The sequence below is a fragment of the Passer montanus genome, unplaced genomic scaffold (genome assembly GCF_014805655.1).
Source record: "Passer montanus isolate IOZ18808 unplaced genomic scaffold, ASM1480565v1 scaffold4, whole genome shotgun sequence".
Classification (NCBI taxonomy): Eukaryota; Metazoa; Chordata; class Aves; order Passeriformes; family Passeridae; genus Passer; species Passer montanus.
In genome coordinates, this window is record NW_024368818.1 from 13,601,522 (window position 1) to 13,616,594 (window position 15,073).

Sequence of the window (15,073 nt, forward strand, 5' to 3'; positions counted from 1 at the left end):
GCTCAGTGTTCACAGCTGGCCATGTTTCCTCTGCCTGATCTGCTTCTTACGGGTTACGTAAGGGTGTGTTGTCACAACAGTCACTGTGTCCAGCAACTGTGACTTGGGTTTCCTTCTAAAAGTGCAGCCAACTTTGGAAGTGATGTGGATGGCAGCATCAGGAACACGTCAGCTGCACTGTCAGCAGGCTAGCAAAGCACATCTGGGGAAGGTGCCATGTAAACTTAGCAAGTCTATTCTTATCTGATACCCTGCTGTGAAATGATTTTCTATTTTTGCCTCTGCTGTTCTTTCCCTTAATGAAAGGTTGGAACATGTTTGGAGTTTAATTGAACCAGGTCCAGCCCCTCCTGTATGAGGTGCCTAACAAAGCACTTTTATTCCTTCTCATAGAAACCTTGAGCTCCCCAAGCTGAAGATGATGTTTAAGGGTGCAGAATCCATCAGGAGAAGCACTGTTGATGCTGACAGGAGCATCCTTGACCTTATAGATTCTAACTGGCACAAGTCTCAGTGGTGTAATGGGAACAATCTTCTACCTTAACAAAGACTGCTTGCTAAATTCAGCTCCTGCTGGTTTCTCTAAGGACACTTTATATGAGCAGGCGCTGTTCTTTGAGGAACAGAGCACTTTGGTTCTGCTCTGAACAACAGAAACAAGATTTCTGTGTTTCATTTAATTAATGTTGTCTTCACTGCTCTGCCATAGGGAAGTTCATGATGTTCACCATCATTCAGCTTTTTCAATAGCACTGTTAATTGTACACTGAAATCCTATGAATAAAACTAGGGGAATTTAGAGAGGAAAAAAACAGGTCATGCATGTCCAATTTTTACCCACTGCAGAAAGGGTCCCCAGATGAGTCTGATAGTGTCACCTGGAGAGTCCAGCACCCAGAGTTACAGATTTCTTTCCAAAGGCAAGCCAAAGGTATTCCAACCATAACAGAATCTTAATCATAGGATCAAACAAAGGTTGAAAGGGATCTTTAAAGGCCATCCAGTCCAATCCCACTGCCATTTCAGCTAGATCAGGTTATTCAGGACTCTCATCCTGAATGTTTCCAGCGATGGGGTGTCTACCATCAATCTGGGCAACTTGCTCTAGTGTTTCCTCACCTGCATTGTAAAAGTGCTACTTGTATCTAATCTAAATTGACCGTCTTCAGTTTAAAACTATTACTCTTGTACTAATGCAACAGATGCTGCTAAAAAGTTTGTCTCCAAGCTGAAATAAACTTCCAGGCACTGTCCCTTTGGAACTGATTTTCTAAAGAGACAATTGACAACCCAAATATCCAAGTGATACTTGATCCATCCAAGTTTAATTTTGCCAGATTGTTTTGCAGCTCCAGTCTACTAGGCTGAAGGGTTGGTTTCTCCCATTTGTAGGATTTACTAATTGTTTCAGCCAGGCTGAGTGAAGAAACAGGGCAACTGGAATTGAGGAAGGACAGTGTTACCCATTTGTAAAGAGAGTATGAAAAAGTCCCTTCCCCCACTTTAAAATTATGGGGAGCTAGAGCTACACTTGCACTGGGGGACAGCAACAGAGGCTTGTTTGCTTATCTATAGAACATAACATTCTGCTCATTGAGGAAGGAAAGGCAATTGGAGATCTGAGTTACTGATCCTTTCAATACAAAGAATATGGGATTTTGTGGAATTTAGTTAGTATAAGCCATTTATAAGTGGTTTGGTTTCCTTATTTATAAGGGTTTAGATATCCCTCTCCCTCAGCAGAACTTTACAGACAGGAATGGAAATAGATTTAATATATTTTGTGTACTTCTCAGGATGTAGTAGGTCATGATGAATCTCACATTCACACAGTTATCAATTAAGTTGACAAGAGGAACAAAGCAATCAATGCCAGCTGTGCATGCAGCCTGCTGTGAGCTGTAATTTATTCTTACAGCTTCAAACTGCACAGGGAAGCAAGGAGAGTTTGTATGTTCTTTTGCAGCAGCAAGGTAATAGTACAGAATCTCAAAGGCTAGCTACCACTGAAAATATTATGTTTACTGGTGAAACATTTGTTCACTGGTTTATACATTTCTGTAAATGAAGGAAGAAGAAAGCTTCATTAAATATTTCCTTGCAATGTGGAAACTCCTTGTTTGCCTTATACTCTGATGATCCTAGAGCAGGAACCACTGGCACATCCAAAACTGGCTGCTGCTCATAAGGAAGAGGCACTAATGGCTTTTTTCCACCATCTACATATCCTAACCCTCCCTTGGGGGCACATTCAGTACTGCCCATTGCAGCGAATGTAAAGTTATGATGGAGCAGGAAGGGCACACAATTTGGAGAAAAGCAAAAAAAAACCACCTTCCTTGGGCAACCTGTGCCAGTGCCTCACCACCCTCACAGTAAAGAATTTTGTCTGCTCTAAACCCACCCTCTTCCAGTTTGAAGCCATTTCCCCTTGTCCTGTCACTACACGCCCCTGTAAACAGTCCCTCTTCAGCCTTCTTTAGCTACTGGAAGGCTGAAAATAAGGTCTTTCCAGAGCCTGCCCTTTCCTAGGCTAAACAGCCCTAGCCATCTCAGTTCTTATGCTCATGAAAGAGATACTCCAGCCCTTTGATCACTCTAAACCCACCCTCTTCCAGTCTGAAGCTATTCCCCCTTGTCCTGTCACTACACGCCCCTGTAAACAGTCCCTCTTCAGCCTTCTTTAGCTACTGGAAGGCTGTAAATAAGGTCTTTCCAGACCTGCCCTTTCATAGGCTGAACAGCCCTAGCCATCTCAGTTCTTATGCTCATGAAAGAGATACTCCAGCCCTTTGATCATCTTCATAGCCTCCTCTGGACTTGCTCCAACAGGCCCACAGGGCTGTTATACTGGGTCCTCAGGGCTGGGAGCAGCATTCCAGGTGGAACCTTGCCAGAGCAAAGGGCGAGAATCACCTGGTCTCTGCCACAGCATCAGCTACTCCTGTCTCTTATGTGCTGACAAGGTCAATTTTGCATTCCATTACCCAACACAAGAGGTGCAGCATGGACTGTGGAAGTGTAATTTCCTCCTCACGTGCCTAAGGCTCGATCTGTGAAAAGCAATTGAACAGTAAATTATGAGAACAGCATCCACAAGCATACAATCCTTCATCTTTCATGGAGGTGTATTGGAGGTGATGCCAGTGAAAGCTGCTCTTCTTGGTGGCATATATCCCCCAAAACAACTTCCCACAAGTTATTTCTGGTTCCCTTGTCTGAATTCAAGGCATCTGAGATGAGAACAACAACTCTCTCCTGCTAGGAGGACTTTTTAGGGCCACATCTGTTCTATTCCCCATAAAATTCTGCTTCTGTACTTTTTAGGGCCACATCTGTTCTATTCCCCATAAAAAAAAAGATTTTATTCCCACAACATAGTACAATTTATGGTAGTGAGAAAAACTGTAGTATATATTACATAAGAGATGAAATTGGTTAATGTCAGTTTCCACAAGATGAAATGTGATTCAGTAAAATTCTAGCAATTTTATTAGTTTTAAAGCATGCATATGAGAACTACACCTAAAGGGCAAATGAAGCAAGAATTTTTATTTTTTTTCTTTTAATAGAAACTAAACAGTTTTGTACAACTGGCCTTCTCATGCATTTCAGTTCCTCTTTGAATGTAAAATCAACTCCTGATGGGAAATATTCTTCAGGTCATACTTGAAGACAATTATCTCAAGCTCCATGCTAATAGTAACAGTATCCTCCCACTCCTTCAGATGGAAAAAATATGAAAGAGATTGCCTGGGAAAAAACAGGAACAAAAGCTGCCATGGGTTCAGAACTAGAGAAAGTGCCAAAAAGAGCAGGGAGGTCAGCTTTTGGTTACCCACCAAAATCTTTATTTTCCAAAGTGCAAGTAAAAAGACGGAGATGCATAGGGTCTTTCGGAGGGATGGATGTGCACTCCACTGAGAGCATGCTTTTGGATTTCAGCTGTTTTCCTTGATTATCAAGAATGGCCAGTACTGCTTTGGCAATCAATAGGAAAGTCACTTATTTTAATTTTTACAGGAAAAAGAAAGTTAATCAGTGTAAAGAGCATTCATCAGTCCTGCAGAATAGATTCTGAAATGCAGAGATGCCTTTGGTGTCTCCTATTATAAAAGTAATTATCAGAACAAGAAAAATGTACAGGCTGAGTATTACATTTTTTCCATCAGAATGTTTGCTGTTGATCACTGCTGTGGACAAAATTTGCAGGTAGCTTGGCAAATAACTGTTTTCATAACTGTACATGCAAAACACTAAAGTTGTGACCTGGTTTAGGACAAATTAGGGGAAAAATATCTCTAAAGGAGCCTCTTATAGGAAACAAAACCTTCTGCACCTTCCCCCCCCTCCCCACCACTGGGTAGCTCTCTCAGAAAATTCTAATCAGAAACTGATTGTTCCTGCTTCCCCCTCTTCCCACAGCCAAATTTGCTTCCATCATGGCTGTACATAAAGTTCTGTCAGTAGCAGAGATGCAGCAATCCCTGTTTCAGGAGTTCTCTGGCACACAGAGCTCTGCACACCTACCATGTGGTTTGGGAGGCTGGAGACTGAGGCAGGGCAGGCAGCTGGGGACACTGGGACACTGAGCAGCCTGACAGCTCTGTGTGCCACACTCTGCTGTGGGAGTTTTCAAAGCCTTCATCTTATGCTACTTCCTTCAGTGTGTCTGCTGCTGCCTGCACAGTGAAGGCTGCAATGGAAATCTGCCTCTTCACTTCTTCCCAGGCTTCAAGTTGATCAGCTTTGCTTTCAATATCAAACATGGCATCATAGATTCCTGGGAAGGATTCTCCTGCATATTTGTTGTGGCTGCTTGGAGCAAAGATAACATGTCTGTGGGAAAAGAAGAAAAAGGCAATTATCCTAAAAAAAAGAAACTATTAATGGGGTGTGTGTTCATTGTATGTGTACTATATAAAGCAGCTATGAATCCCAGGAAGATCAGAACTCACTAAATACACAGGAAATTTGGCTTCAAAAGGACAGGAACAATCCCAAGATCAAAATCTGTTGGAAAGGCCACAGATTTAGGTCAGATGGCCTTCTCCTTGGGAAGAGATGACACATTTGTCTAATTAAGAAGAAAACCATGTTACACTTTTTGAAAATGGGAGCTCAACAAACCTGTCTAAGTAATTTGCCAGTCGAGAACAGGGAATAAAACTACTTATAGGCATGTTGTGAGAAATTGAGTAGAAACCTCAAAAACAGCTAAGTCGCTGCATGATGGTCAGCAGATTACTTACCTGGGAAAGGAATTTAAAAGGAGGCGAAAAAAAAAAAATCTGTGTGTGAATCCCTGAGAAAAGCATGAATTATTGAGAAGTGATCATATTGGATCAGAACTGCACCAAATATCCATCTTATTTTTTGTATTTTTTTTCCTAAATAATGAATAGCTACATATCTGCAATTAAATTTATTTTAACTATGAAGTATCAAAGCACATTTACACCCAAATGAAAAGAAACATTAAAATTACATTAATAAATGCAAGCAAGTAAGAACTAATAATAAAGAAACAAAAACAGACAGCTCCAAATGATACCCAACACCCAACAAGAAAATTTCTACAAAGAAATTACTTCATTCTTCTCAATATGTGAATGTCAGTTTATCCTAGGAGGATGGAAGTGTGATTCTCAGTTCCACCTGCCTGAAAGACTTGTGGCATGGCACGAAAGCCATCCATCAGTGTGTCAGACATATCCAGTTGATAGGAAAAGGGGGATACTGAAAAAAAGTGAGGTACTTATACCCCTGACACTGAATGCTGGCATCTTGTCAGGTATTCCTAATAAAAGCAGTGGGATTCTACAAAGGATATAGTAGGTAGTGGTTTAAGCTTTTTGGAGCACCTATAGAAGCGGCCAAAACTGGGATAGAGGGGGCTCTGTAGCACAGCTCACAGGCCTTTATCCTGTGCTGAAATGTCCCTCCCTCTCCAAACTCTCTCCAAGCTCTCCTCACTTGGCTTTTCTCTTCAACTGACCCTCATTACACATCTGTTCTCATTTACTCTGCCCTCTTTTCACTTTTTTTTGAATACAGTTTATTCATTCTTCACTCAATCTTCACTTTACAGACAATTACAAGAGCAAGTTGTAACAGCAGTATTGCTGCACATCTACAAAAAAAAGTCAGAGTATTATGCTGTTGTGGTTTAACCATAGCTGATAAAAAGAGCCAAAAGAGAGGAATTTGGGTCCACAAGACTGGTGTAGCCAAGGAGTTCTCCTTAAGTGTTATAAACAAAATCCACTACCCACTGAATTGTACTTAATGTGTTGAACTCAATTCCTATGAGACCCATACAGCAATTCAACTGACTGGTCAGCTACAAAAATAGGGTGCCTTAGACAGCAGCCTTAGACAGCAGGTCAAGAAACTTTTAGCCTCACCTGTAAAACTTCCTTCCTGGCAAACCCAGAGGATCAGTGAAAGCTCTTTCTACCATCATCAGCTGATCATTCATGATGCGCACTGCTACTGAACTGCAGGAGAGGGAGACAGAAATGTCACACAGCAGGGAAACGTAACCCCCCCAGTTTCATTTAAAACACTTCTCTTTTTTTGACAGAAAAATTAAAAAAGACAAGTGTGGTTTACAGTTTACAAAAAAAAAGGTGGGGTTTTGCAAATGGAGATTCTGAATCCATGTTATAATAATAATTTGATATTTCTGTGTTAAAAAACAACATTTCACAATATACAAAAAAAAAAAAAGAGAAACTTTCTGAGAGTGTCAGATACTTGTTTAGTATTAAATGGCACTGGAAAGATGTTACTTAAGAGACCGGAGAACAAGAATGAGATTTACACAGATGAAGATAGCTAAATTTTGGTGTCCAGCCATAAGCCAAATGTCCATAGTCCTGTTCCAATCTATGCAGTAACATAGTAAGGATGGGATTCAGCTGCCTAAACACAACTGGTACCATATGTAGCCTGCAGTCACTGCACTCAGAGGGCACAGGAGTCCTGCAGCAGCCTTAGGCTGTCAAGCATCATATGGATATCTCGATTATTCTGAAGCATCATCCTCTGTCTTTGAAATGTGCTGAAAGTAAAAATTCTGGCATCACCTACAACACTTAGGTGTAGGTGTCTAAATAGAGATCTCAGTCCAACTCTAACTTTCATTGCTACCTGCCTTTCCTGTATTACAGTAACTTTAATGATAACCTGATACTAGTAATAAGCTCATACTATCAACCACAGGAAACATTCCTGTATCTGCTAATGCATCGTTAAAGATACTGCCTGTCTCAGGGTTCAGAGCTCTGTTCTACACTCATCAGAGAGAATCCTTGTGCAGTAGAAGAAATAAAGAACTGCCACTCTGGGTACCTAAGGCCAACCAGGACATAAATATATACATATGTACATACATATATACATATACATATATATATATAAAAAACTCTTTTTTTCTGACTTACTCTTTCTTGTCTACTTGTTCAAGTCTCCTGTGAAATTCAGCAGCAGCCTTTGAGAAGTTCACCACAGCAGAAAAAAGAGGATCTAGGAATGGAAGAACATGAAAACTTTGAAGTATTCAGTAAACCTAATACACCTTTTAGTTGCCCAGTGGGAGAACTACATTTGTCCTGCTGATATAATAGCATTAATTTTGTTATTTTTACATAATTGATTGGTTTCCCTAGTGCAGACTTTAAAGAGCTGCACTACTAGTAAATTTTGCAAGGAGACCAACAGTAAAGCAGAGTGCTTGGGAAAGCTTTCACAACCATTCATCTTCCCTCTGCCTTGCAAGCAAAAAACTGGCTGTCATTGCACATTGAGAGCTCTGCAGTTTCCTGTTTAACAAATGCACTGCAGTGTTCAGGTATAAAAAGCCTGACTTCCATCAGAAATACCAGCTGTTCCAGAAGGCTGTGGAAGAACAGCAGGATGTTGCTTGAGGAGAAAGATGTCCCATTCACAGCACAACAGGAGAGTGTGATATGTGTTCTGAGCAGTGTGACGTGAGGCACAAAAGGTATAGCTGTTGTGGCACACAGGACAGATGCAGCAAGTTAAAACAGCCAAGTCCTGGCTGGAATTGCAGCACAGGAGGTGCCTATGCCGTGTTCCCCCATGCTGTCCACTCAGATGCCAGGGGATTGCCTGACTGTGTGCAGGCAGGTGGGCAGGAATGGCTGCTGCTTTTCCCAGCCCAGTACCTCCGAGACATGTGGAACAACTTAGTTAGAGAAGCAGCAGGCTTTCCTTTTAATGGCAGTAGCAGCTGTGATGTGGGAGGCTCTATTTCATACAGACCTGGGGAAAGTATTGATTTATGCAAGTAATTTTTGTAGAATAAATCACAGGTGGATGTTACGACGCCAACTTCTGGCCCCACCAAATATCAACTGAATTAGAAAGCAAGACAGTTTAAAACTTGTAAATTTTGTCCACAAGTTTCAGAAACCAGAGTATCCTCTCTTCAATTGTGCAGGAAGATGGGACATAGGATTAGATCATCCCCTAAATCCAGTCCTCTGTTGACAGCTATTATCCCTTCACTGTTTATAGATTTATCATCCAATTTCACGTGACAGGTTTTCTGTTCCCAGGACTCGTAGTGAAAGCTGTTCCCCAGACTTATTTGCTCTCCTATTTCTAGCAAACTTATTTATTCATCACAAGCCTACACTTGCTTCATTTTTGTCCTGTTGCTGTTGCTTAGTTGGTACAATTGGAAGCACAGATTTTATGTATGCAAGCTGTTTACGGACTGCAGCTCAGAGGGACACATCACCTTGTGAGGGTGAGAATTCACACTTGTCCACAACCCTGTGGCAAGAGCTTTAAGTTTGCCAGGGGCAGAGTCCTGCCCTGCTGACATCGTGACCATATCACAGCAACAGATTATATTTCAGAAGCAGTAGGAGGGGATTTAAGAGAGAAAAAAAAAAAGGCCATCTGAAAAATAATGTAAGAAACTTTCTGTTCCTGTTCACTAGCTTTTTAGTGTTGCCAATGTTGGTTATTTTAGAAAACATCACATTTCTTTTTTCTCCACTTGAAAACATTATTTCCTGATGGCATATGACTACAAGCACAAATTTTATGGAAAAAAGGTTCCAGCCTTCATTGTTGCAGATGAACAGCTAAAATGTGAATCCAAATGCAAATAAGAACCTTAATCTATTATTTTAAATTTTAAATTATATGATATAGTCAGGCTTAATCAACAATTTTCTAACATTCAGTGTTGACAATAAGCAATTCTATGAAAATGCCGAGTTAAATAAACTTTAATTTTTGCAGTATTGTAAAACCTACCTATGTTATTTAATGTATTCTGGCGCAATACAATAAATTAAAAATTAGAATTTTAGCTTCATTCAAGAAATAATTTAAAATTCATTGGGCATCAGAGAAGAATCATGAATATAATAAGACCGAAAAACATGTCTTGTAAAAAAATAGTCAAAGTGACGCATTTATAAAGTTATTAAGGAGAGGTCTCAGTGTTATTTGGGTGAAAAAAAAAGCTAAAAATAGAAGATTGCTTCTAGATTCTAGGAATGAGAATAGATGCATTGGTCGGGAGGTAGTTTGTGCAACTTTTAATCTAAAAATAGATAGAAACTCAAACAATGAAAATAAATTATTTCACAGATATTTTGATAGATGTTCTACTACTGCAGAAAAAAATTTCATCTTACAAGATGTGCTGCACTGAACACTAGAACATATTGAAGTAACTCTTGGTGTTTTACAGAATCTCAGACCAGATGATCCATCACATAAGACCTCTGTCTTAAGAGGTCTTTTTACAGAAAAGGGTGTCTTTTCAAAATAATCAACAATTTTTCACCAAAACCATTACATGACATTTCAAACATAATATTTAATTTCCCCCAAATGTGGTTTCAATTTGAGTTACTTACAATTTTTCACATACCCTAAACAAGGACTGCATCTCCAAAAGGTGATTTGTATCTTTAAATAATGGGTTCATCAGATAACAAGTGAATTAGGACTGACTGAAAAATCTCCTTGGTGCAGAAACACAAGGAGGGATCAAGGCAAGAAGGAAAAAGGCAGGAAAAAAGAGGATACTGAAAATTGCTGTGGAAGCTATCCCAGCCTGGGGTCCTGAGCACTCTTTGCTTTAGACCTGTTTTATGGGCTCCAGAACAATGTGCTCATGTGCTCAGAAAACAGATGCATTCATGCAGGAGAGCTGGAAAAATGCTCCTGTAGCTTAAAAATGGCAACCAAGCACTGAGGGAGATGGTGGAGCTCCCCAGGGTCAGATGAACTTTGGCACGAAGAGGAATGGACTCCTATGTCCCTCAATTTCAAAGCAGTTGCCATAAGCACTTGACTTCTTTTTTAAGCAAGGAATGAGGATCAGGCTGAGATACCTCATTGTCCTACATTTGAGGTCTTTGACTGCCTGTGAGCACTGTAATAATGCTTGTAATTAATATATGCATGAAAATTCTTATACCCCTTAGTAATTGGCCAGCACTGAACCCACCACACCCTCTTATCAAGACAATGATGTGTTAAACCTGTGTTGTGTTTAAAAAAAAAAAAAATAGAGGCTCTTTGCTATGATGGCAAAATTCAAACAGGAAAGAAAGGAATTAATTTGCAGAGCTATGACAGATGTAACATGTCCCTGCACGATTCTAATTAATGCACATAATGCACAGTCCTGTGGCTGTTACTCACCAAATGATACTTTGTAAAGTTTCAGCTGTTCTTCATGCTTCTTGGCTAATTTATAAATTCTGTTGCTGTATCCTTTTAAGGCTTCTCCGTAGTCTCTAGAGTCGAATGGAATGACCTGGGAATCTGCCAGTTCATAAACCAGTTTGCCTCGTAACTGGGCAATCGTTAGCTGTTTCTTGAAGGTAGGGTCATAAAATTTTTCCACTAGCTCAAATGTCTCGTACACAGTGTGATAAACAGGATAATTGCTGAATTTGTCCACTTTCTGGAAAAGAGCAAGAAAATTTGTCAATGCCCTGTATTCTGACTGCAGTTAAAAGATGTATTGATCTCTTTATGACTCTGATGTTTTGTTTGGTTTTCAAATCAAAAAAGCTATTTGCTACAAAACACAATTTAATATCCTTCATTTGTGTGTGTTTGTATTAAAAAATTGAACCAGTCCTAATGTGTGGACTGTTGCACAGGATTAAGTGAGCAGGATTCTTTCTCTCTACCAACACAGACCTGCCCCCGTTCCATTGCACAGAGGTGGCCTTCTCCAAGAGTGAAAACAGTTTGGAGTTTGCATAGCAGAAGTCCTCAATCACAGCCCCTTTTACCTTGTGTAGCTGTTTCTGAACAGAGCTATGGAGGATTTGTATATTAAGGGGACTATTAATAGCATGGTGGAACAAACTATCCACCTTCAATCAGACTCTATAAATACCTCTCTGTGAACCTGACATCCTACAGAATATACACATCACTGTAACATGTTTTATTCTCCAAACATTTAGGTTTCTTGCTAAATTAAGAAACATCACTGTATACAAACCAGTCAAAGATGCTTTGAAACTTTTTTATTAATTATGAATAAATGCTTTTAACAGGATGACTGCTCAGCACTATCAAACTTCTTCAAGCGCTTCGTCAAGCTTACCCTGTTCTTGGTGTAACGAGCTCTGCCTGATGCAATTCCCAGTCGCTGGAAGTAGGCTTCAAAATCACTGCCTGACCCCAGTTTATTTATTCTGCATGCAGAAAAGACAACATCTTAGTGAGAGCACTTACTGAACAGTATGGTAGTAATTTATGCAAAATGCAGATTTTTCAGAGAAATTGAGGTCAGTTCTTCTGAAGGGCACATCAGGGACACTAGCAAGATCAAAGACTACATGAATGACAAGCTTAATTACTTAACTGATTTTATTCCAACACTCTGATTCAATATCCAATATTGCTAGGAAGATCTTTTAATTGTAGCAATCCTAATTATGGCAATGATGACATTAAAAATACAAACACTTTACGCATAAAATTATATCAGCCACGTCTCTGCCGTCTTAAAACATCAATCATCTATTTCCAAACTAATACGAATTGGGCAGCAGTATGTGTAAAGACAGATGTGTTTGTGTAGTTGGCACATTCCGCAGCAGAATCCAAGACCGATAAATAATTCCCAGTGCGAAAGGCACGGGCAGCATTCGGCACCTGCGGGCCGCCGCTGCCATCTGATGGGGAGCTGCGGCGTGGCAGGGGCGAGGAGACTGCAGAAGACAGACACAGCATCCTAAGTATTTTCTAATATTTACGTTTGAAGTTGAGTTTCAGGTTTATATGTCTGGCCTGATGAATAATTAGTGTTTCTCAGCTAAAAAAAAAAAATTATTCTATTTTCAGGCGAAGTTAGTGTATATTTCTGCAAGGAATGATGTGCATCAACTAAGAAAGATCAAATCTGGCTGCTTTTTCAAAAGGAAGAAATCTCAGTGGGTCTAATGAATCCAGAAATTTATCTTAGCAGAGCCAGAAACATGCAGATTTTTGTCAAATCACAAAAGGGGGAAGTTCTGTTTACCTTATGTCAGTAACACCACCCTGTGAATAAGATTTAGCCTGAGTCACAGGTGCAAAGAGTGTTTTGGAGTTGTAATACCTTCAAATATGAAGTGTTAATAAACTCATATATAGATATGTAATGTAATACATTTACATTCATTGTATAAACAAGAAATAATTACCTCAACTTTTTAATTACTGCTTTTTCATCACTGCTCTAGGCAGATTCTTTCAACTGTTTGCTTATCCTAACAATTTTGATTTTATTTTATCTAGTAGGTGACTAAACTATGTTTTGAACTCTTTCCCCACCCTGCTTTTTTTTATGCTGTTTAAATTGCTTTTCTACTAAGAAAAAGGTCTTTAGAAAGTGTGAGGTTTCATACACCACAGGAATAATATCACCATCATTAAATAAAAATAATAAAATTTTATTTTACTTTACTATTAAAAATATTGCTAGAGAGTCACCTTGTGCTAAAAGGTTTTGTATTTCTGCCATAAATAGCACACCTCAGAAAATTCTAGTAAGTAGCCATGCCATGATATGATTAAAATATTGGGGTAAAAAACCCCAAAACACATTAACAACTTACCTGGGATAGTTATTATTTTCAGATGCGGGATCTTTCTCAAGCCAGCTCTCATAAAGAGTTTTATTTTCATAACCCTCATCAGGGCTTAAAATCTGGAGAGGGAAATATTATAATCTCATTGGAAGTACCTCTTTGCAGCTCCCTGCTTTATTCTTAACCAGCAGTGCTGCTGCATGCAGGGATGTAAATACTGGCATTTGTTGCACACATTTATGCATTCCAAAACAAGGACAGCATCTCACAGACACTTGGAACCAACCACAGACAGTAGGAAAGAGCAGGTTAAAAGGATGCTACCTGGAGCTCATCTACTACAGGGGGAATGTGCATGTACACACACAACAGCATATATAACACTGTGGGACTCCTCCAGAAACTAGAACCCGCTTTCCTTTCAGCAGGCATGGGGAGATGACAATCACAAACCTGTTTGCCCTGAGGTTTGCCCTGCACAGTGACAATATTCTCCCAACAAGGGTAAACCTAAAATTTAACTGCTTGTTCTGTAAGAAAGGTACAAAAGAATTGTACTAGAAGGAAGGGTCCAAACCAGTCATATTATAGCAGTTCCAAGGGGACTCAACCAAGCCTGGAGAATCATTGTGCAAGACACTGTAGGTACAAATACCTACAAATGTAGGTCTCACCCTTACCTCAAAAAACCCCCCAAAAGCTCTGTAACCAGGATGGAAAAGGTAAGTATTAGTGCTGTCATCATGCTGCCAGCAAAACTATGAAAGACTATAAAATAAGTTGACAAAAGCTTTTAGGAAATCTGTGGCAGAGGCAGAAATAAGTCAAGACTCCAACACTGGTCTCCACCTACACTTAAACAACCTTTAACAGACACGGTCCTTTAAGTATAAGATTGGTTACGATGTGCAAGAGGATTGGATTTTTTTTTTCCCAAAATACAAAGCATAAATGTTCATGAACACTTACATGGTCCCACCAACTTTAAGTATAAGATTGGTTATGATGTGCAAGAAGATTGGATTTTTTTTTCCCAAAATACAAAGCATAAATGTTCATGAACACTTACATGGTCCCACCATGTTGTTGAGACTTAAATTCAGCCTTGAAAAACATACAGACTCCAAATTGAAATTGCAAAGAGTTCTGACCTCTGAGATTCTGTCAGCAGCTAGCAGGAAAATAACAACTTTTGGAAATAACTGCTTGGCTGCTGTCATTTTCATGGTACTCTGGTCAAGTCCTAAGGCTAAAGTAAAAACTGCACATTAATAAGAGCAAGCTGAACTCTAGCATATGGGAGCAAAAGCACTCTATGCTCTGGCAAAGATATTATTCTAACAGCTCTGGTCATGTAAAAAACATTGGTCAGCTTTTTCATACAACACTGAGAGCATAGTAAAACATATTTGCACCAAATCTAGCATCAGCATAAGCTTCCTGCTAACTCAAGAGAAGATGAAGAGTTCTCTAAGTATAAATGCAAAAGAAGCAGTGATAATCACAGGGGAATTGAACTATTACAGACACCATTTGATGGTGACCAAATGTCTAAACCCTGGCAGTAAAGCAGGGCCAAACAACAGTCAACAGCTCAATGTCTCATCTGTAGCTGACACACACTTAAATGCAGAACTCCCTGAAAGAAAACACTTTTTGTGTACACTACACTTCTTTCTGGTGAGAACTGGCCCACTAAAAAACAAGAAGAGCAAAGAGATCTCTGTTGGACATGTTGGACACCTTACTATGAAGAGAAATAACTTTCCTTTGGACAGGCATAATCAGGCTGCCAGGTTTTCTATTGCTTACATCATGCATCTACTGTAAAAAGCTAAAATAACAGTGAATATGACATTTATTTTTACAAGTCAGTCTCAAGTACTTTGCATGGTACTTTAATGGAAGTTTTCTACTCAAACCAGCAATAGCTGAGTAGTTGACTTAAGATCAGATCTAGGTACTATTTTTACCCCAGA

At 39.5% G+C, this 15,073-nt stretch overlaps 1 protein-coding gene across 8 annotated transcripts in view; it reads right to left on the reverse strand.

Moving 5' to 3' along the window:
* Positions 1-4,368: 4,368 nt before the first annotated feature.
* The window catches only part of LOC120506650 (N-acetylated-alpha-linked acidic dipeptidase 2-like), a 32,589-nt gene continuing 21,884 nt past the window's right edge, over positions 4,369-15,073 (reverse strand). For all 8 annotated transcript variants that reach the window (XM_039718457.1, XM_039718455.1, XM_039718463.1 and 5 more), the window contains 6 exons: positions 13,122-13,213; positions 11,624-11,714; positions 10,702-10,966; positions 7,449-7,530; positions 6,408-6,500; positions 4,369-4,839 (listed from right to left, as the gene is read on the reverse strand). In XM_039718457.1, coding sequence (XP_039574391.1) covers positions 4,650-4,839; positions 6,408-6,500; positions 7,449-7,530; positions 10,702-10,966; positions 11,624-11,714; positions 13,122-13,213 — 813 coding nt within the window. In that variant the 3' untranslated portion in view covers positions 4,369-4,649. The remainder of the gene's footprint in view (positions 4,840-6,407; positions 6,501-7,448; positions 7,531-10,701; positions 10,967-11,623; positions 11,715-13,121; positions 13,214-15,073) is intronic.